The sequence below is a fragment of the Rhagoletis pomonella genome, unplaced genomic scaffold (assembly GCF_013731165.1).
Source record: "Rhagoletis pomonella isolate Grant_MI unplaced genomic scaffold, Rhpom_1.0 Rhpom_scaffold_00008, whole genome shotgun sequence".
Lineage (NCBI taxonomy): Eukaryota > Metazoa > Arthropoda > Insecta > Diptera > Tephritidae > Rhagoletis > Rhagoletis pomonella.
Window position 1 is genome coordinate 33578916 of NW_023458562.1, and position 23871 is coordinate 33602786.

Here is a 23871-nt window from a genome sequence, read left to right on the forward strand (position 1 = left end):
TGGAATATTTTTTGTTATTATATGCTTTTTGTGGTCGGAGAGTTGTATAAATCAGAATTGCCTCCAAAAAAGTGCTATTCTTAACGATGTCGTTCGTTGTGCAATACCGAAACCTATAACTCATATTCCGCTTAAGAACTATGGGGGAGATTCACCGAAGAATTAAGCAAAGCCTAGTTTTCGTGGCGCGATGTCTACCAAAGAAGATGAGTCTATGAACTGAAGTACCTCAAATGACATGACTCAGGAGAAGAGATAAAATTACGAACATTTGCAAAATTATTAATGGGGCTGCTAGAAAAATTTGTAAAAACACTAAAGGACAATGTCAAACCTCTGACTCTGGTATGACCTAATTTAATTTTCGCAAAGAAATCTATAGCAGGCGCCACAATTGTTAAGAGAACGGGCACCAAGGATTAGAGTTGCGTAACTCAATGAATTTAGGCCAGTTGACTCAGTGACTCTAACTTATTTAGATGAGTCAGCTCAGTGAACTAGCCATAAAGGCGTAAAGTAAAGGACTACTGAGTAACATTTTTCTATAAGTGAGTTGAGCAGGGACCTCACTGCTGGGAGATAGTTTGTCAACTCCGCTCAGTGCTAAGCTATACAGCACCCAGTAAAAAGTTGGACAGTGTATTTTATATTGGACATTAGATGTGTGATATTGGTAGCCGAGAGATCTGCTACGTCATAGTGTTCTACCAACTATTATTTATTTTTACTTAATACCGATGATTTTGTTTATTATAACAAATATGTATATCATATTCCTTTTCTACATTCATAAATTTTAGTCTTTAAAAGCGTCAAAAATAGTAAATAGTTATTAAGTAATCCTGAACCATTTCAAAATCATTTGAATAAATATAATAAATCAGCGTCCACTAAATTTTAATTAATTTCCGCTAACAAGACAAACAATGAATGAAGATATTCCAGCAACTTGACTTTGTTCTTTAAAAGGTAGTATTAGTGATAGTTTTAGTAACAGTAGCAAACGCTTAAAGGTATTTAAATATGCTAATAGCCGGTTTGTTTTTAGTAGCGACTACCACTGCTACTACTACTACTACTACTACTACTACTACTACGCCATGTGCTACTATAATTAGACAACGAACATATTTCAAATCTCACTTAAGCAGTCATTTATTAAATAACGCTATTAAAATTCCATATCAAAACTTTTACAACACATTTTCAACACCTTTCAACCCTTTAGCCAACGGCGGTTAGCTACCAAAAATGATAGTCAACGCAGTAACCCAAGCGTGTGGCGATTAATCTTGGCAAGCGCCCAACGCTCTATGTACGTAACAATAAATCTTAATTAAAAGAGCAAAATAGCGTGGTTAGCCAACAGTGGTCAGCTGGCAGCAATCAGCTACATACATATATATTGGGCAACAGCAGAATATCCACGCAGGCAATCAGCCAAATGTTCAAACCGCGCGATCGATTGATCATTTAACCTCACATAACAATAAGAATGAAAGAAATTCAATTCGTTTTTAAATGCTAAACAATATGTATATTAATTTGTTATTACCACAAACATTAATAACTTGTACATATAGCGCGCTAGAAAGAGATATTTCTGCTGTATAGTATAGTGCTTATCATACCTATATGCCGCCCACATATTCTATCTACCTAGCGGAATTCTTAGAAAATTGTTTGGTATGCAGTTTTGTAGCTCATTCAGTTCTAGTATAATGAAATGCCAGCTTAAAGTGGCTGAAAAATACCTTTGATTTTTGAAAACCACTCAGTTTTTTTCCATACGAACAAGGCGAAAACGTTTTTCTATGGAGGAAAATCTTCAACCAGAGTTGGCAGATCAGAGGTTTTCCCCCTAGATTTAGAGACTTTGGACTGCCCTAGGGATAAATATAGGGGAAAGCTTTGGGGGAAGAAATGCGTCTAGGGAGAATTCAAAAAGGTTTTTTTTAGGGTATTCTCTGAGTTTTGCAAAGCCCTTGCATAGTGCACAGATTGCACAACACCGGTAAAAACCGGTCTTCGTATGGGACAGCTTTGCAAACCGTACAATCCGTACACCGTGCAAGGGCTTTACAAGACTCAGAGAATACCCCTAATAAATTCTAAATAAAAAATCTATATATAATTTCTCAGTAATACGAGGAAGTTAGGGCGATCTGAAGCAGCTAGAGAAATGAGTTACAATTATATCAAATTAAAGAGCAAGCTTAAGATATTCTTAACTTATCTATATTCTACATATACGTATGTATATAATTTAGCGTCAAATATATTGTATTTTTTGTGCTTTAAGCACTTCTTTGGTAAATAAGAGCTTTTATTACTAAGAGAGTTTTTTTTAATTAATATCATATGCATACACACAAGAAGCACTTGTTTCAGCCCCAACCATTTCCGTTGCACCATTTCCGTTGCATCATGTCCATTGCACCATTTCCGTGTGCAATTTCCGTTGCATTTGCCAATTTACTCCCAACCAATCAACCGCCGCTAAAGAAGTTTGGCTTCAAAAATTAATAGACGCAAATTATCAATATGTGTGTGTCGTATAGTTATGATAAGCACTATATATATATATATGTATGTTTTGAGAAGTTTCTTTCAAGTCTTCGAATACGAGCAATAATGTTTGTAGATACGTAGTTATGTCCAAGTGCGGCGCAGTTGTGCGGACGCATATCGCTTTTCCGCTTTGCCATGACCCCGCTGCGGTTAAGAAGAGCCACCTACCCGACGGGGGCAGTGGCGCAATTACACTGCCAATAATATGCAGTGGCTACTGTAGTGAGCTGAAGTTATTTTGTTGGTAACAATTATTTCGGATATATATTTTTAGGCTATTTTAATTTTGTTTTGTTTTCATTCTATTTGACTCATATGTTATCTTTATGCTGTGGTATCGCTCGCTATGACAGCTGTGATGTCTGCGGTGCGGCGGCATCTTTTCACACCTCTGACTCAGTCCATGCGCTGTCATGCGGTGTTTTGATAAATTATCTTCGAAAGTTGTGCAATTCCCCGCGCTGCTCGTCTAGCCCACACTTTTGCCGTAAAGCTAGATTTTCATAGCAATTACTAAAATAAAGGAAGAAAAAAAATTAAAACATAAACCAGTCAAATTCGCTTAGTATTTTTAAACGTACGACTTGTTTGGGAGCAAAGTTCAAACCAAAACTAGAGAATGTATGCAAAGCTCAGCAAATAGCTGTCCAATTAACCGCAGATTTATGAAATCGGTTAGGAGCTGCAGTGGGATGTTGAAAGAGAGAGAGAGAGAGAGAGGCATATGCATAAATAAAGAGAAGGGTAAATGAAAAAGTGGCGTATAACTACGTAACTAAAGCACTTATCGTTACTTCACCAAACCAATTTGCTATATTTTAAATAACGGTTTATGTAGATAATTAGCGCTTTTTCAAAGTTTAAATTGCTTCAAGCTAAGCGTGTGAACTTTGATTTGCCACATTTGATGCGCCAATTCTCATATTTACGTCAATAATTAAATATTTTTCACGGCTAATTATCACATAAAAACGGTTAACCGGTTGTGCGGCGGCTTCGGCGCTGATCTGAGTCATCTGGCAGCATTGGGTAATTGTTTTGAAAAAGCGGAAATATCATACGGTGTTTAACGTCCGGCAGATTTGGATTTATATTGGTTATTAGAACCTGATTAAGTGGCGGAAAATCGCACTTCCTTTATTTGGTTATACTCCGTTGCTATGGAACATCGCCAAGTTGATTAATACGGGTAATTACTTAATAGCCCACTTATTTATTTAATTGCGTTTACATGCTTATTAAAGCACTTTCAAAGAAATGTAGGAAAGCAGGTTATTGGCTTAAAATTTCTCACGTTTCAAAGTTATTAAGTTTAAAAGCTCTTAATAAATTTGAGATATTCAAGTCTTACTTTCCTCACACTTTCCATAACACAGAATGTGAAATTATATGTACTTACGTTCTGAAATTAAAGATAACTACATACATGGGCAAAATCTGTCATTATAATTCTTTAAATATTATATATTTTGCACTTATTATGTAAGATATTTAAGGTGTTGATAACAACAAAAAAAATTGCTTCGTGACTTTAGTTTTTTTCGTTCCCGTATGTTTTTTGAGACCGTTCAAAGTGGTTTTAAGTTTTTCAGGTATTTTCGTGTTTTATCTTTTGGGAACACGCGAGATTTGTTCGGAACCTGTGTAGACTTTTATGTGAACTTTCGAATTTTATACGGCACCATTCGGAATTCGTAGTGCTTAAATTTTCGAGACCTTACGGGTTTTTCTAGACATTTTGGTATTTTTACTGTTTTTCGAATATTTCGGCATTTTTGTTTTCACTTTGTCAAGATTCTTCGTGTTTATTTTTTCGTGACTTTTCGGAACCCGTCGAATTTATTTCAGGGCTCTTTGTTCTTTGTTTATTTGAACTTTTCCAGATTTTGCAGAACCTTTCGAATTTCTCGCGACATTTTCGGGAATAATGCAACTTTTATGGGTCTTTTCGGAATTATTCGTATTTTATTTTTCGGGATCTTTCCGAATTTTGTTGATTCTTTACTCATTTTACTCCAGATTTTTCCAATAATTTTCAGAGACCTCGGAACCTCTAGAGATATTTTCAGAGCTTTTCGGTATTTACGGGACTCTATGGGTTTTCTCAATTCCAAAGAAGAGAAGGGAACTCTGTCTGTAAGTCATTTTCTGGCTTAACGATAACATACATAGTCATCTGGCCTTTTTGTATCAGTAAAGTATTTCGGACCACTCCCACTCTGACTTAGTATAGCGTTCGGCAGCATAGAAACACACAACTTTCAGCTCTAGAGGGTGGCTTTAAATGACTTTGTCTAGTTAGATTTCATATGGTTAGACTAAATCACTACGGCTTCAAAATTAGAGCTTCCGCTCAGTATCGTTTTTGACATTCATAGTGTTTCCAACAATTGCCACAAGAATCTTGCTTGGTTTCGAAAAACTGGAAACTCTGACGAGCAAAACCAAAAAACATTATTCTATATACCTAGTGTTTTTCCTCCCGGTAGGATCAACCGTGATCAACCAACCAGATATCACAACCCTTTCATAACTCTAGATACGAAGCTGACATGGAAAACTCACGTTGAGCTAAAAGTAAATTGGAATATAAGTTTTCGAGAGCATTATTTTGGATTGTGGCATGATGATCAGAGTTCCTGGCACAGAAAGTTGTTTAGAAGGTTGTCAGAGTAGTACGCTTTGTTTTTAGCAACTATTGGCAAACTGATACCCGGAGTATCTTTTGGAAGAAAGTACGTCGTTAACTCTCCTACAAGGAAACAATGGAGACAGTCAGACACCGTCTTGGGGAGTTCGGTAAAAACTTTTTATACCGACGGCTCCAAAACTGAAAATGCAACTGGATGGCATTTGGACAGTAACCTCAGATGCTTTACTGCTTTGAGTACATAACAGACAACAGTCTATCAATTGGAATTCTTTGCAGTACTGAAAGAAACAGACTGGGTAATTGGCGAAAGGTGGCGTGTACATAAAATTAGTGTCTGCAGTGGCAGCAAAGCTGCTTTGGAACCCGTCCGCACATTTTCAAAAATTCTTCAGGAATGTAAGTTAAGGCGCACTGCGGTTGTTTGGAGCATCCAATCTTAGGGCCAAGCATGGCGGGAACAGACGTGGACATCAAGTATTTGATTAACAAAGGTCTTGAGAGCCTTTGGTGCAGTACTGACACCTGCAAACAAAACCAGTGCTTTCTGAAAAGGTTCGACAGGGCGGTAGCGAAATTTCTTCTCAGATATATAAGGAGTGAGCTTCGAGTTCTGATAGGACATAATCAGTGGGGACGACATATGTTCGCCTTAGCCATCATCGACGATTCACTATGTGCATCTACCACTGGCCGGCCTTCGACTGTCTTAAATGGTATATTGCATATGATATGTTGAGAATAGACGATCTACATTCTATTTCCCTCCACAAACTGCTAATATTCATAAAAGCGCATAGTAAGTCTACAGAGGAGCAAGGAATTCCCAGCACAGGAAGTCTAAGAGGTTGCACTTCTGGCGCCTGTTGCCGCTATGCTAGTCAGCAGCTTGGCCGGCATCGAAACTGTGGGCTTAAACAATGCGCAGACACTGAATTTAAGTCACAGTATTATCGACGATATTTTCTTATTATAACATTGGACATTGTATACATGAATTACATTTTAACTCAGACTTATTTTTTTGGCGCTTTAAGCCAACTAGAATATATTAACATAGTGCCTTTTGCTTTTTCTAATTTTCGAAAGTACTTTGAAACATAATTTATATTTACATTTTAATCTGCTCCGTCTTGATAAGTCTCTCCCCCAAAACGATTTGGAAATCATCCAATTTCCTTATCATCTAAATACCTCCGCATATTAATTACTGTCAATTCACCTTCACTACAAAAGTTTTTCAAAAATAATTTAAATAACAAAAACTATTCAACACGCCGAGGTACTTAGATCACAACAAAATTTCCCAAGAGACACCTACAAACGCCACACGCACACAGACAGGCCAAGTAAAATTAAACTCAAATCACAAAACCAATTTTCCCAACGGGCCAAACAAACCAAACTAAACCAGAGCTGCAACAACAAACAGCAGTTTGGAAAAACAAAAACTCCAAAGAAAAAAAAGCAACAACAAATAACTAAAGTGTGATAATACATTAATAAAGAATATTTTGTAACTCATCACCGACCACAGCGAGTAGGCGGCGGTGTCTTCTTTACAAAAAAAAAAAAAGCAATAAGATGAAAATCACCGCAAAGGACACCCCGTCGCGTATTAAAGATGCCGCACATGTGCGGTACGATTGAAGTCGGGCCTTTGCTTTTGTTTGGTTGACACTTTTTTCGGGCATGAACGAATTTGCTGTCAATGCCGGCGGTATCGAGCGGCAATGGAAGCAAGTCAAGGTTTCGGCATTGAATGCACCACACACTCGGACATATACAAACACACACCAGGGCGAGTCAGTTGTTTGTTGGCTTGAGAGTGCAGGCGTTGTGGGATGCGCCTTCGGGTTGGCCGAGCACGATTATGGACACATAATGACATGTGAGCCTGTCGTGACGATTGCAGAAAAAAGTTCAAAAAAAAAGTAGGAAAAAATGAACGGAGGCACAAAGGCTAATTGTGCAGCGAGGACCGCACACACAGAGGTTGACGTGGCGAGCGAGCAGCAAGTGTAATGTTAGATTAATGCCTTGAGAGCAAGTATGTAAGCAGAGTCCAACTTATCGGCCGAGTGCGCGAATTTGCGCAATCATTTTGGTCACTGCGAGGTCATTTGTCTTGTGACAGGATGGCGGTAGCATCGCATGAGCAAGCAAGTAGTAGTCGTTGAAGGCTACCTGCTATGCTAGAGAAGGATATATGTAGTATATGAGCGAGGGAGGGAGTTAGTATGTAAGTAAGTGAGTGAGTGAGAGAGCGAGTGAACGACTGAAGATTAATGAATCGCGCGCAAAGGTGAGCCGCTTTTGTGAATCATTAAGGAGGAGGTGTGAAATAATTTACACACGCTTAATGAGCAGACAAAAAGGATCAGTGTGTACGACTAGGATGCAAATGTGTGTGGGGAATAGGAATGTGAAAAATGAACGAAGGCATACTGAATATGCAGTTAGCTGTGTAAGTAAAACAGGCAGCGAGTGCTAGCAGCGTTTACTCAGGGGCAGGCGTCAGTCGGTCTTTGCAGTCACGCAGTCGAAGCAAGTGTGCGATTTCTTTTTCGTTATGCAACCCTTAAGAACAAAACAGATCACATCAGGCTTTGTACCTGTTTCTATGCGCTGGCTCGCCTCACGAATGTCTAATAAACAACCTTGCGTCATTTTTGCGATTTAAGTACAGTGCCCAGTAGTGCAAAATCAAAATAGAAAGCGACCGCTCTTGCGTGAGCGTTGTCGGCAAAATGTCTAGCCACTTTTGATCTTCGTCAAAACAAAGCAAGAAAGTTGTTCGACTTTTTATGTAACAATAGCTGCCATTCTGTCTGGTTTGCTGAATGTTTTGTAAATAGCTCGATCCGAAATTCTTTCTTACATTGATGTGCCCTTTACAACGTTTAGCATTTTTTTACAGTTCGCCTTCTTTCTTGGTTTGTAATTATTAATTGGTTCAAGTGATTTTTTTTTTTGACTTCTTGACTGCGGTTTAGCCACTTTCGCCTTTGATTATGCGGTCAAAGCGCCTTCTTTCCTTTTATTGTGTGACTGCCTTAGGGTTTGTCAGATGCAATACAAATTACTGCAATATTTATCAGCATTTAGACACATTGTCTGTTGTGCAGTAGAAGGCGTGGGTATATTGTTTTTTTTTTTGAATTTTCCGAAAAGAGATTTTATTATGATCTTGAATTTAAAAGAACTATTCCCTGAGTTCATAAAATATTTGACTATTTGTGATATTTGTAAGGAGTGTTAAGAAAATTAATTCAAATATTCTTCCCCAAAGTTATCCTTAAGCTGCGGTTTCCTAAGATGCGCTGGCGCAAAGGCGGCCGTAACACAATCGGCTTGCACAGACAAGGTATCATTGACGAAGCCAAGTCCTGCTCAAAAGAAATCCCTAATATTACTTAATCCGACACGATGCTGAAATTGTGCTTCAGGGACTTGAGAGCCGGAACGGGCAAAGAAGGCATATTTGGTCCTATCATCGGAAAACTCAGCCTCCACGACCACCATCAACGAAGACAGACTAATCAATTTCGCAGCGGTACGGTACATGGTAGTTTGTAGTACCGGACACCAGCATCGCACAACTCACTAGGGTTTCGTCTGATCAAACGATCAAGAATTAAATAGATCGAGTTGTAATAGACGGAAGAAGCGTAGTATTTTGGGCGTGCGTGCCTTTTGAGGAACCAACATTTACTCGCCGTCTATGCTAAAGGAAGAAATGAGAGTGGTAGGACGCGAGTGCGAATAGCTTAAAATATACACTGGAAAGCAATGCTGAGGTGCGAAAATTCTACTATAAAAATGGCAGCTCCCGAATGATTTCAATACCGGATCACGCGTTTAGTGTACACTTGATATAAGGAAGCAACACTCCTTAATGGCGACGCAGGCAGTGCGCTTGATAAAGAAGAACCTAAGCCAACTTGCAAGGACGAAGATAATATTCCGCCACTCGTCCCAAATGAGGTGAAAACAACAATAAGGAGGCGTAGGGACAAAAAAGAATAACAAAGGCCGTGGAACCGACGGAAGCAGCAAAAAGCTGGTAGAGCGCATTTCGAACTTATAAACCCAGATGAAAGGAAATCTCACTGTTTTATTATATATGTTCGCGACCAAACGAGGTTTTACCCATGGCGACTTACTCGTGCGAATTCTGATGATAGGAGGCATAAGAGAGTAGTCTTGCGTTGAACGAGAACACGGCAGCGAACCAAATTAACGAAATAAGGCTCTTCAAATGCCTCAACGAATTCGTCCTTTTTATAAGACGCGGTAATACGGACGATGCTGAACAAAGACGAGAAGGCTTTGGGAGCTTTAGAGATAGCAATTCTCGACAAGATCTTGTGCGAATGGATGAGGCGGCGATACCCATGGCTGAACTGTTGAAGGATCAAGTACAAAAGGGGCCGCTCCCTACCATGGGGTTCAACAAATTGCATTACTTTGCTAAGGAAAGAGGAAATCGGCCAAATTCTTTACTCTTCGCCCAAATCTACAAGCGGTTATAGCACCAAATACGAAAAAGAAATTGTTTTATATTACAAATAAGCACTTAACGGCAATACCTGGTTCAAAGAGATTGTATAAATTCAGAAGATTAGGCGGGAAGAAGTTAAGTGATAGTTCTTAACAGAATACACGGCTTTCAGCCTTACTTTGAGACACCTGTTAACAGGTATTGCAGGATATTTTCCCCCTACGCAAAGCATAAACTTGAAGCTAGCATCACATACACCGACTCCTTTCACCCTTCAGGAAAGAAGTCGAAGGTTTTAAATAATGTCGAGTGATCAAAGGCTGGGTTGAAAGACTTCACCTTTCTGAAAAAATCGACAGTTTTGCTAGCAATACCGGCTGGGTTTAAAGCCTGCTCCTGAAACAAAAAAGCGACGGTTTTTTTTGGGCAGCCGGTTCGAAAAGGCCCAAACTCAACAAATTTTTCCAGAACACCCTATTTTAGAATTCGATTGAAGAAGACCCCATCTCAGAATTGAAGAAGACTCTATCGCAGCATTTGGTTGAAGAATGCCCTAACTCAGCAAAGGGTTTGAGAACGCCCTATCTTAATGCAAATTCAATACATCGGCAGCTGAGGTAGGGCATTCTTGAGCTAGGGCGTTTTCGAACCGTCTGCAGAGAGCTAGGTCGATCTTTCGCTTATCCGTCGATATGTAGTATTCTTGTTGACTATACCCAAGGTAGTCGTGAGTCAACCTGTTCTTTCCACTTCCTTCAGGACTTCGCCGCTCCGGAGAAAAGCTGGTCAGTGCACCCCATCACTAAGTGTTATTAGCGAAAGTACTGACCCAAGCCTTGCATAGCGTACAGCCTGGATACTGATAAAAAAATGTACTTGGAGGACCTATTCGGTGTATTTTAAGCAGATGGTAATAAATCTTGGTAAAAAAGGCTATTATTTTCGGAACCGTCAGCTCAGTACAGTCTGCGTAGAGACTTTCAACTTTTTTTAATGTTTTCTGTTGATGCGTGTAGCGCTGAGGAAAACCTTTATCAGCTCTGAAAAATTTGTAATTTTTCTTCTTTTTAAAACGATTATCTTTATTGTGTCCTTTCGAAAATCACAATAGTCAATAAATTCCGGAAGCAGTAGCACACACATAGTCCTTGCGCTACGGAAAGATCGTTTCACATTTGCGGCAAGTGCGGACATTCGGAAGCATCAAACGATTTCCGCCTCAATCAAAGCGATCTAGAACAAAGGCTTTAAAATAAAACTGATAAAAGGATCTTTGCGTACAATGCATGGATTACGCAAGCCAAACAATTAAGCTAGTTGCGCGTAAATTTATGCTGATAAACCGCAAATCCCACCAAGACCACACAGAGGAGTGCAGGACACGCGCAGTGAATTTCTGAATTGGAGGTTCTTTGACATTCGCTTGTCTGCCGACGGCATTCTATTTCGGCAGCGTTGCATGCGCGTGCATGTATGTGGGTGCATGTGTGAATGAAAGTGGCAAGCCATAGTGTTGATGCGTCGACCATGACGAATCGCACAAATGGCAAAACCACGAAAATATACGCCATTTAACTGCATTTACGACCCTATGCAATGAACACTCTGGCCCTTTGCGACTTTACACGATCACAACGGTTGGCAGTTAAGTACCATTTACCTATGTACATATGTACGACACTTGGTACTTGTGAAAAATGAGCTTGTGATCTCGTTGAATAATTTTCCAAAATATGTACGGAGATACTTATTTTGCCGGCGGTCTTTTCACTTTTATCTCACGCTAACGTGAAGGAGTTGCTCACACTAACAAACACCCCCATAATGAGTTAGATAGAATACTTAGCCAGCTGATTGCTAAGCGTGTGTATGTGTGTGTGTGTATTTTTATGACACTATTTTGTAATGAGCACTCTAAATAATTTGCCATGATCTTCGGCGCATAACCGACTGCATTGACAGCCACGCCCACAAATCGCAAACACATAAAGGAACACCACGATCACCTCCGTAACCAATGTGTGATGGTAGTGATGTGGCTCTAGCCGTGGCGGCGTCGTCAGCATCGTCGGCGATGTCGGCGTTGGTGGTAAGAAGCTAACACATGGGAACACCCGCACGCTTCATGCGCGATTTGAGCGCGGCACTTTTGAGAGTCAACCAACCAACCAACTCGTTTGCTGTGCTGTTTGCTCGCGCCCGCCGCTTGTTACGCTAACTATCACATTGTCAGAGACAAGTGGACGGACAAACGTGAGATCGTGTTATGGAAAAAAAATTAAGAAAGCTATAAAAATAAATAGTGTTGTCGACTAATCTTCTAAGTCTGCATGTGCATATGTCAGTTTATTTATGAATCTGGTTCGCGTGTATGTGATTTTTTTCTGTGCCTTTTGGAGCTACACTTTGTGTAGCACACTGTAAGTGGATACTCAATTAAATTTAACGTCTCGGTTAGTGGATATTTAACATTGGTTTATTTGGTTTATTTCACTCTTTTGCATACGACATGTGACAGCTCTTTGACATTTGTCGCTATTATGTAATGAAACCGTTGTAACAGCTGTCAACTACTGTGCGTAGATTGGATTTTATGACATGGTGATTTGAAGTGTAATGGAACTGTCGCAATGAATTTAGATCAAAAAAGGTAAATGGCGATGGCTAGCAATTGGTTCAGTGTGAGAAAAATGTGAGATAAATTTCGAAAAATAGTGTCGAGTACGACATTTTGCTAAGAGTATACTCGCTGGTTTTCAAGTCGGCGCGTCAGTTTCCTCTCTGTTACAAGTCATAGCCCTTAATCTGTCAAACAATTGAGAGTTTGGACTCAAACGTGATAAATCCCTAAAGCTTTACTTAGGCTTCGATTTATTTCTCTGTTTGAATTGGCATGATAGATAGATTGCTGTAGACCAAGAGATCTATTGTGCCCTCAACCATTCATAGTACCTCATCCAACCCTAGAAATTCCAGAAATTTTAAGAGATCTACAGGGGTTAGCGATTGTATGAATTTAACACTTGGTTAGAGTTGGCCTACGTACCTCTCCCGTCTCCTTGCAATCGTATCGCACTAGTGAATCAGGTGTAAAGGACTCTTCTCGATCGATTCACAGAAACGAAATAGGTCGTTTGACCTGATCCCTAATTTGTGCAGGTAACCTCTAAGTACACTGTGCACGTTGCAGGTTTATTATTTCCCTGTAGCTTGTAAGGTGGTAACCTCCCAATAAGTATTTAGCCTGGCGTAGACCTACGATGTTACGCCAGTATCGTTCTCTGAGCCTTTTCCTCTCCTTCATGAGCTCAGTCCCAATAGAATACGAGGCGGCCGCCGTTCTGGCTAGATGATCAATTAGTTGGATAACATTGTGCTCCGCCAGGACTTTAAGCCTATCGATAGACTCACGAGCCAAAAGGAACTTGACCATAAATGATGTGAGGGCCTTGAATGCAGCCTGACTATCAATTGTCTTTAATCTGCCATAAATATGAGCGATACTTAGTCGGTAAAAAGATCTTGCAGTTTGCTACCCGGTGTCTTCTGAGAAGAACTCTCCATCAACCTAAAGTATATGCTACCAGATCATTGTGGCGTTTCCACGCAGCGGTACCTGCAATACAAGAGGCCTAGGATTGTGATTATCTACTCCGATAGCCAAGTAGCTATCAAAACTCTTGGATCCTTGATTGTTAGTTCGAGAACGATGAAGAATCATTTTGCTTCCGTATCGACCACATCGAATTATACGCGATTAGGCTCAATTGAATTCCGGATCATGTGGCAAGACAGGGAACTCTACAGGAAGTGCACCCGGAAAGCCTGGGTGATCCCCTGATCTAGGAAGATGGGCATTTAGTCAACTCAGCGAGCGATGGGCGAAGACCTTGGTGTGCAAAATGGCTGAATATTTTTGGCCAAGGCTTAAAATTGAGTCACAATGAACTTTTTAGTAAATTCTAACAATTTTCTAGTTCGTAGGTTTGGCTGCCTTTTGATCTATAATGAAGAGAGTCAAACGGTATCAAGGTAGCAGAGTCGTGGTCTTCCGAAATCTGGACAGTGATGCGCGAGATGTTAAAGTTTTCAACACAAATTTCGCTTTCGATGTCATTGCCATGTCTTATTCTATCCTAAGATGGTAGAGGAAGGGATAGGCGCCTGACATGATTTTTAGTGGTAAATTTACTCATGTTTTAACAAAGAAATCAGCTCGCACGCCGCAGTATTCCGAGAGCTTATATAGCTTTGCAAGCTCCGAACAATAGACATACATACATGCATCAATTTCCACGTCATCAATCATTTTAGATACGCTCGTAAAGAAATTATAGCTATTACGATTGGATCCAAGTCCTTTCTTGTATCCTTTTTTACATTACAATGGCGTATGCATCCTTTTTGAAGCTAACTAATAGAGGTACGCTTTACGTAATTCTTTTCAACTGATTTCATTTTCTCGTTCTCTAAATTAAGCTCCCGTACTATGACTCGGTTAGTTTGAGAGCGCAGCCTCTAGCCAATGACGTACACCATGAAGCATCTGCAGGACAGAAACATTAGGAAGAGTCCGCAAGTATCTTTCCGTCCCCTTACTACCATTGGTTTGTCATTATCTGTTAGGTTGTGCAGCTATGGTCCATACGTGACGCCTCACGATGGATGATGGATCTATTGAATTTTCAAAAAATACCCCCTGCCTAATGTACTTAGTAGTATACGACGACCAGTTAGAGTTTTTACCTCACTTGCGACCATATAAAATCTCAAGAAAGCTTTAAAAGCTGCTTTATCCTATAAAAAGCTTAAAAAGCTATGTTCGCGATCTAAATTGTGTTCATGGCTGCTCTATATCAGTAATCAGTGCGTGACTATTTATAGAAAGCTTAAAAAGCCCTGGCTATGTGCTACACCTTGGTTGTGGCCACCGCTCAACATATGCTCAATTTAATGCTGTTGACTTATGTTGTGCTAGAGCTTTCCAAAAACTTATTTTAAACCTTCCAAATCACTGCCTTTGTAGATCCAGTAAAACCGGTACAATCTCCTTATCAATAAAGCAGCGTAGCTTTCACGCAAAATATTTTTAGGCTTTCTATGGATTTTAGAATTTCATCTTAATTGTATAGGGATGAAATCAAGGATTGTCCAAATGAAGGCACGCGTATAGAGCCTTCATCAGTTTTTTACACATTCAATTGTCCACATTCAATATCAATGTTTGCCAGAGAGAGCTTTTACCTTGAGCCAGGGAAAGCTAAAATATCCCCTAACAGGCTAACCAAATAAAGAGCGTTTACTCTACGCCTGTCTAAATAAAATGTGGACAACTTAAAAAAAACTCTACGCGAGTGGCTTTAAAGCGGTAATGGGTAGAGAGGGCTTTTGCTCTGCACGCGCCTAAACAAAATGTATAGAAAGCTTACAAGAGCTTTGCCCGCAGGAAAGCCGGAGCTCATCACCGCTTTAAAGTGGTTAGAGGGAGCTTTTATCCTACGCCCGTTTTTATATTGAAAAAAACTTAAAAAAGCGTATAAATAAGTGAATTTTCAGTAGTCACAGGGAGCTTTTATCAAATCGGCCCTTTTATACTGTGAATAACTTAGAAAAGCTTAGCATTGAGGTCGCCAACTCTATTTTATATAGACGAGCAAAATTAGTAAAAATTAACTTGTAATGAACTCTCTAACCAAATCGTTTAACCAAAGCTCCCCCACTCGTGAGTATGCAGTTTGTTACACACCATGCCAGCCTCCTTTTGTCATGGACGCCAAGTTAACAAGCGCTAATTAGTTGAACGATATGCCTCCTCGAACTGCTGAGGTTAAGAATTAGACAATTGGCGGCTAGTTCTTTTGACAGATTTGTGACGCTTTTTGACGTTCGAATTAAAATGCAATGGAGCATTAATTGTCTGCACACCCAGTCAATGAGGCGGGCGAAGGCTGCTGCCACGCGGCTAGTTGAGCAGCAATTTTTTCCCACTGGTTTTTTGGCTTCTTTAATATGCTTAGCCATGCAGCCGCGACGCTGAGGATCGCTGCGGTTGGTTGAAGGCACCGCGCAGAGGCGTGGATACGAATGCTTGTAGGGAGAAAGGCAGTCATATCTATTCGTATTGAAATGAATTTTTTACCGAAAAGAATCATAAGCAGGTTCATATTTTTTAGATTTAGTGCGGTTGTATGCTTTCATTTGTTCGCCGGCTCAATTCTTTGGTGGCCATATCGTTATTTTACTTGATTTGTCGCAACTTAATTTGCCCCAATTGAATTACTCTCTCTCTATTCTGCTTCCTTCATTTACAAAATTTATTTGAGACTTTACATACTTATGTTCGGGTGTGAAACTCTATTAGTTTTTACGAGGTGTGAATAATTTTGGGTTATATTTCAATGAATCAGCGCTGCGATTGGATGCGGGAGCGCTGAATATGAATGCTTCCCAAGAAGGGAATAGTATGGACAGATGTGAGGCGTAAAAGGAATTCAGAGCACCGATCATGCAGCGATCTTCAAAGAAAAGGTCGAAGATCGTCACCTGTGCTTAGGCGTGATACGTTTCTGCTTCCTTTTTGCTTACTTTCTCATTCCCCAAACTATTAAAGATACACATCTGTTGTCAAGAGCGTATACAAGTTACACTTAAAGGCGTCACGGAAATATAGAGAAAATAGATATTTAATAATTTTTCTATTTCCCTTCAGTTTTTAAAACGCAACATCAAAATATTAACCTCAACATTTCAATTTCCTTTCAGATCGCAACTCCGACATCAGCGATACCGAATCGGAGCCTGGCATACCGCTGAAACGTAAGCAGCGGCGCTCGCGCACCACCTTCACCGCAGAGCAATTGGAGGCGCTCGAGCGTGCTTTCACGCGCACTCAGTATCCGGATGTCTATACACGCGAAGAACTCGCACAGACCACTGGTCTTACGGAGGCACGCATACAAGTGTGGTTCTCGAATCGGCGCGCCCGTTTACGCAAACATTCTGGCGGTTCCAGCACCGGGCTCTCGCCCATGAATGGCGGCGGTAGTGGCGTAGCTGGAATGCCAGGTAGCGCGATGGGAGCAGGTGCCGCTGCAACAGCGCCGCTAGGCTTTGGTTCATTGGCCGCAGTGGGCTCAATGGCTGGCTATAGTCCGGCTGCTGCGAGTACGGCCAGCGCTGGCATGAATGACAATCACGCTGCGCATGCAGCTGCAGCCGCTGCAGCAGCGGCCGCACATCATCCACATCATCATGCGCAGATGGGAAGCTACGATTTGGTGGCGCAGTCGGCGCAACACGGCTTTGCTAGTAGTTTTCAGCATGGACACTTTACCGGGCAGAATTACTATCATCAAGGTGAGTGTGGCGCAGCAGTTTTTAATTTCCGTTTGTATGTTTTTATATGTATGTTTACATACTTTTTCGCTCTCTCTTTTTAGATTACTCCAAGCTCACAATCGATGACTTCTCTAAGCTGACTCCAGAAAGCGTTTCGAAAATTTCTCCATCCCTCTCACATCTCACCGGCGAAAACTATTCAAAGCTTGAGCCTACCACGAATTGGTCGCAGGCCGCTTACCATCTCAATCAATCGGCGGCAGTAGCGGCCAATTATAATGCCGCCGCTCATCATGCTCATGCCGCTGCGGCACAACATACGCTGAACGATTATGTGGCGGCTGGCGCAGTTGCGGCGGCACACAATAATCAATTGAATAGTGCAGCAGCGGCTGCCGCGGCGGCTTACAATCATCCGCTACCGGCGCAAGGTCAAGCGAAGTACTGGCAATAATTTTGGTGCTGTGGTATAGTATTTGAATAAGTATCTAGCAAGTACAGGTAGATAGAATACCAGGGCAGTGAGAAAAAATTAAAATAAAATAAAAAATTTAAATAAAATGGCGGGAGGTAATAAAAAGTTCTCTCTCTCTCTCTCTCAATCGCGAAGCAGGTGTACAAATGCTATTATTAGCCCCTTCAACGAGAGAAAAAAAGCTATGAAAGCTGTCTTCTGAAACATTTGAGACTCCGAGGGGTAACTAGAAAACTGTACCTTAATATTTTTCCGACTTTTCTGAAAGGTATGCATTCAGCCGTCTGTAACTTCAATTGGTACAACTTTAGATACATTCTACCACCACTGAGTTAGACCAAGGTTGGATTCCTGGTACCCGCTCTTATATAATCCATTTGCCGTTCGATTGGGGCGTCAAACTGTAGGTACAAATTAAAATAGAAGCTTGGCCTTGCATTAAGCAAATCTTTCCATAGTCCGATTCAAAAAAAATTTCATATAAGCTTAAAGCTTTGAAGCACACTTAGTCCTGCGGCCTTTTGTGCAGGATTATTTGCTAACAGCAATGTTGGTTAGAGAGAGCTTTCGTTTCGTCCAAGCCGTATATAAGTTGTACAGAGAGCTTTCAAAAGCTTGAAATTGAGGCCAATGAAGTGGTCGACAATATTTTAAAACGTTCATTTGAGTATGAGTGACAATCAGAGGGAGATTTTACACTGTGCTTGCCCATTTAAAGTTCATAAAAAGCTTTTACCGCAGGGTATACTCTCGTCATGACCGATTCACGTACAATTAATGCAAGTACGAAAGTGGGGCTTTATAGTTTTTTTCTAAAGCCTTAATAAATACAGATTAGAAACTCAGAACTCATCGTACACTGATTACTTACACTTGAGTTTAAGCTTTTAAACCAGAGTTGGCCACTTAATGGGCGTCCTTTTTGAGCTTTTTAAAGCTTTGGGGCAATTGAAGCTTACGCTCAATATTTGTATGAATTTAAAATACAGCCGCCTTGAAGATTAATTTAAAGTCTCAAAACTTTTGGCGAATTACCCCAAACTGTTCGATGTAACGTTTAAAATTTCTTGAAAGGTATTTTCTGAGCTGACCAACCCTCCGATCTCAAGTATGCACATACTCATATCAAAGCTATTAATATTCAGACTCTCCTCTTACTTACATATAGCTAAATGGATACAAAAAGCTTTCGTAGGAGCTTTAGCAAAAATCAATCTAAAATTTTAAGTAATTCACATTTTATTTGAAAAATAACCCGGGTATAACACTGGAAAAAAGTGATAAACTGGAGCTTTATTTACAAAATTTTTTGGGAAGTTTTTCTAGGGAACTTTTCCTATTACTGATTTTTTGCGGTTAGGCTAGAAGTTCAGCATTCATCTCTTACCAGCTGATTAAATTAAATATTCAGCGATCGAAGGTGTATAACAGTGACGCTGGGAGAGAGTTTTTATCCTGCGCACATCCATACAAAACTTATAGAACACTTAAAAAGCTGCTTAAGAACTTTGCACCAGTGATGAGCAGAGAGATTTATGCAAAGCTTTCTTTAAATTCCTGTACATTTATGTGAGCCTAGCACACATACTAGCTACACTGTTGTAAAGTATCGGAACTGCCAGGCTGAACTGCTAAATGAGCTTATTTATTCAAAGTGGTGGACTTTGAGGTTTTTACAGTCTCTACTACGAGAGAAAGCTCGTTGGTAAAAAGAACATGGCACATGTATGTATGTGTATCAGCGATGCGCACAGAGAGCCTTTACTCTGCACGCGCCTATACAAAATGTATAGAAAGCTTAAAAGAGCTTTGCCCGCGGGCAAGGAAGTGCTGTACATTTATTCTGTACAAGGCGATTGAGAGAATATGAGAGTAAAGTGATTTGCTGATGCTAATGCTACATGCTTCAGGGCGCTAAAGAAACTAATAATTGTAGACAATGTGCGAAAATTTGAATTAAGTATTTGGCTTTACGTTAAAAAATAATTCCTCCACCAAAAAGGCCAAAAAATTTAGAAATAAATATAGTAACTTTAAAATATGTACCTACATACAATTTTTGCAAGCCTCTTAAAAATTTTTTCAACTTATCTTACACAAATAAAAAGTATTTCATGATCATTGCCACGCCAGCATAAACAGAAGCTATTCATCATTAAAAAAGTAGAAAAATAAAAATATCAATTCAAAATAATAAATATCAATTCAAAAAAATGTACTGTACAGTAGACGTTATATGTTGTAAGTATGTAAGTAATATGACCTTAAATAAATGTAATATAAAATTGTTTATAAGCCACTGTGGTATTTATGGAGTCTTACTGACTTGAAATTTGATTAACTTCTGAGCAGCTCCAAATCCTTATACATATATGGTAATACACATAGACGCATACATAAGTACATATGTATGTGTGTGCCTGTAGTTATATGGCTGCAATAAGTGAGCACATACATTTTTATGTTGCACATTGCGCCTTTAATTTATAAATCAACTGTAATTAAAATTCAATTAACAATTTATTGTTTAAGTCAAGTACATTTTTTATTGCCAAGGCCAAGCAGGCAAATATGTAGAGCCAACCGCCAACCAATATTTGCCGATGATGATGCATACAAACATACATAAATAATTAAAATATTTGTTGGCGAAGTTGGTGCGGCCCTGTGCCTGGCTGTACCTAATTATTTGCCACCTGAGCCTTGTAATTGCATTCAAATACATAATTCCTACACATACACATACAAACACATTTAAACATACATAAAAGTACATCTATAAATTATGTTTAAGTAAATAAGTAGCTATAAACACCCATATGTACATACATACCTAACTACAACCATACATACAACAAACAACTAAATGCATTTAATGTAAGAAAGTTAATAAAGCAGTAAAGTTTTTGCAAATGCTGTAAAAAATGACGATTCGTTTACTGATTATTTAGATATTTTTGCCATAAACGTTTGAATAATTCAAGGACGTGAAGGTGCTTAAATTTTTTAATGTCGAAACTTGTGTGACTGGGCACATCTGTAGATTGTACCCATACATATGTACATAGTTACATGTATGTACATTAGACCGGGTCTATTTTTGCGAAAAAAACACTGCGACATCCACTTTCTGCCAAAAAAATAATAATTTTTTCTAAACTGCCTTGCAAAAATACCTACTTTGAGACTCAGTGCGTGCTGCGAACTTTTTTTCTGCTACGGTCTGATATACATACATATGTACATACATACGTATCGGTCATATCTATAGCACGCCATTTCCAAGTGATATTGTGTGCCCCTTATGTTTATTTATTTCTTTTTAAGAAGTTTCAATTAAAATTTAGTTCATTCTCAGACAAACCCCATATATACCCAGTTCAAATTTTCACCTAAATTTGCAACTTTTTTCCCGGAAGTGTTAGAGTTTTTTGAGTAGACAGTTTTTTAGCCCCTGCAATTTTTGTCTGATAATGTGCAAATTTCAACTGGCTACGAATTACCGTTAATTTTTTAGAATTTTTTTTGTCGCATTGGCTTCCATATAATGAATAAACTTCATTTATTTGTATATGGAAGGAAACCGCAACACCTTTGGCGAAAAAAATTCTAAAAAATCAACGGTAACTTTTAGGCACTTGGAACTTCCACATTATCAGACTAAAATTGATCGGGCTATAAAACTGTGTATTCAGAAAAATTCAAACACTTCCGAGAAAAAAGTTTGAAACTTAGGTGGAAATTTGTTGCACTTTTTTGTAGTTTTCTACAAATTTTTAAACTTGGGTTTATATGGCTTTTGTTAGAGAAAGAACTGTATTTTAATTGAAAATTCTTAAAACTAAATTGATAAACATAAGTGGCACACAATATCACTTTGAAATGGCGTGCTATAGATATGACCGATACTATATATAAGAGTAAATTTTTTAACCTTCAAAAAACCCCGAAAAAGGCAATGTGGGGGCCAATAAGTATAAATAAAAAAATGTTAAATAAACAATTGGGTATTACTAGTGAGAGTCTTCTGAAGATAACCAGAGTTTTGCGATCGAAAAATATTCAGGGGGTGAAAGCATTAAAATTCCGACTTTACTCCTTTTGGACCACCCTATTGTACATACAGTATATGTAGCAGAAAGGGACGCGGCAGTTGTAGCCAATTAATTTGCCTCCCAACTCCTTCGTATATATCCTGTCGAGAACTTGGATTCGTGCTATTGGAGTCGCTGGTAATCGAAATCATAATTAAATTCCTGCGAATATATGTAAGTACATACACCGTAATATTTTGACAAAAAAAATTCTAAAATGTGACAAAAAAGCAAACAAAATAATGTTCGGAGAAGCTTTTCAATGGTCCTAAAATTCTTGGAAGGGAAAAAATATACTGCAAACCTACGCCACAAAATAAATTAATTAAAATTTTTTTTATTAATTTTCTTTACAAAAGTTCTTGAGTTTTTGTAAAGGAAACATATTGTGCAAAATTAGGCCAACACATTTTTTTCCAAAAAGTCGAAAAATATTTAATGTTTGGAAAAAAAAAAACAAATAATGTTTTGGGTGGCTTTTCAAAAGTTCTACAATTCCTAAATGGAAAAATAAAGTTTTCCGAAATCACGACGAAAACAATTTTTTTAAGTGAAAAAATTGTATGTTTGAAAAAAGAAAAATAGTGAATAGCTTTTCAGCAGTTCTAGAGTTTTTGAAAGGGAAAAAAAGTTTTGCAAAATTAGGGCAGAAAAAATTCTCAAAAAAATTTAAAAAGTGAAAAAAATTAATGTTTGAAAAACAACATATGTTTAAAAAAAATAATTGCTCCTTTGTGTAGCTTTTCATTAGTTAAGGAAACAAGAATTCTGCAAAATTAGGCCGAATAAAAGCATTTTTCCATAAAGTCGAAAAAATGTAATTCAATTTTTAATAAAAAAATTAAAGCTGTTCTAAATTAAAGCTGTATCTTTTCTAAGGCTCTAGAGTTCCTGCAAAGGAAACACAATTCTGCAAATTTACCCAAAAACATTTTTTTTTTTCAAACAAGTCAAAAAACTTAATGTAGAACAACAAAAAACTGTTTGGAGGAGCTTTTCAAAGGCTTTAGAGCGTCTGAATAGAAAAAAGTTCTGCAAAAGGTGGCCTTAGTGCAACTTGCCTTCAGCACGAACTCTAGAGGTATCGAAAAGTTACTCAGAACAGTATATTTTTTCAAAAATTTAACTTTTTAGACTTTGGAAAATTGTTTAGCGCAATTTGGCACAATTTTTATTTTCCATTTCAGGAGCTTTAGAACTATTTAAAAGCTGTTCATTTCAGTTTTTATTTTATTTTTTTAATCATTAAATATTTGTGACTTTTTTTTAATATTTTATTCGGCGTAATTTTGTCAGAACGTTTTTTCCTGTTCAGAAACTGTTGAACTATTGTAAGGCTTTTCATAACAAGTCTCATTTAGTTTATTTCTAGCCTAAAATTTTTAATTTTTTTTTCGGCGTAATTTTACAAAGCTTTCTCATTCCTTTACAGTAACTATTACAGCACTACTCAGAACATTTTTTTCTTTGCCTCTTTGCGACATGTCGTACTATGCTGAATGAAGCTTTTATTTTTTCTTTTCAGGAACTCTAGAACCTTTAGAAAGGTAACCATAACAGTTTTCTTGTGTCTTTATAGAATACTCCGTATGTCAACTTTACAGGCATTGTCCATGACTTCGCATGGATTCGAAAAACGCCTTTAAGGTTAACAAAACAAAAAAAAATCATTTAAAAAAATAATAGATTTTTCACATACGCTATTAACTCGAAGTCACATCGGGTTACACATTTGGCTTCCGCCAGCAAATTTACTTGTAAAGAGAGAGCAAAGCACTCCTGTCAAAACAGCACAAACTTTACTCGAATTTTTAATACTCGATATATATAATTTTCAGATATATTTTTGTTACCGTTATAGACAACGTCATCGCAGGCGTTATTGATATCTTAAGTGTCAGATATCATTATCGAGCTCACAAACTCACAAACGTTAACTTTGCACAACATATCTTTACGATTTAATATACACTTAACTTATAAGTATATAGCTATTAAAGGCTTAACAAGTTTTTCGAATTTTAATAGTAGAGGTACATTTTTACACAACCATAAAGCAAAAGATGTTTTCTTTAAAAAATATTTACGACATGCATATTTATGTATGTTTGTATGTAATAAAATTTTTCTTAAAAGGCTCAGCAATAGATAATTTTTTATACTACCTTTTATGTACATCTGTGAATATTTATATACGTATATGTACACATATAAACTTCCACTTGTTTATGTGTATATG

The 23871-nt window shown here is 38.4% G+C and overlaps 1 protein-coding gene across 1 annotated transcript in view; it reads left to right on the forward strand.

Annotated features, from left to right (window-relative positions):
- LOC118744652 (protein gooseberry-neuro) overlaps positions 1–20429 on the forward strand; it is a gene marked incomplete in the record, with an annotated part of 69322 nt that extends 48893 nt beyond the window's left edge. The window contains 2 exon segments of the mRNA XM_036477809.1: positions 16488–17081; positions 17165–20429. Of these exon segments, the coding sequence (XP_036333702.1) occupies positions 16488–17081; positions 17165–17517 (947 nt within the window).
- Between the last annotated feature and the right edge of the window lie 3442 nt (positions 20430–23871).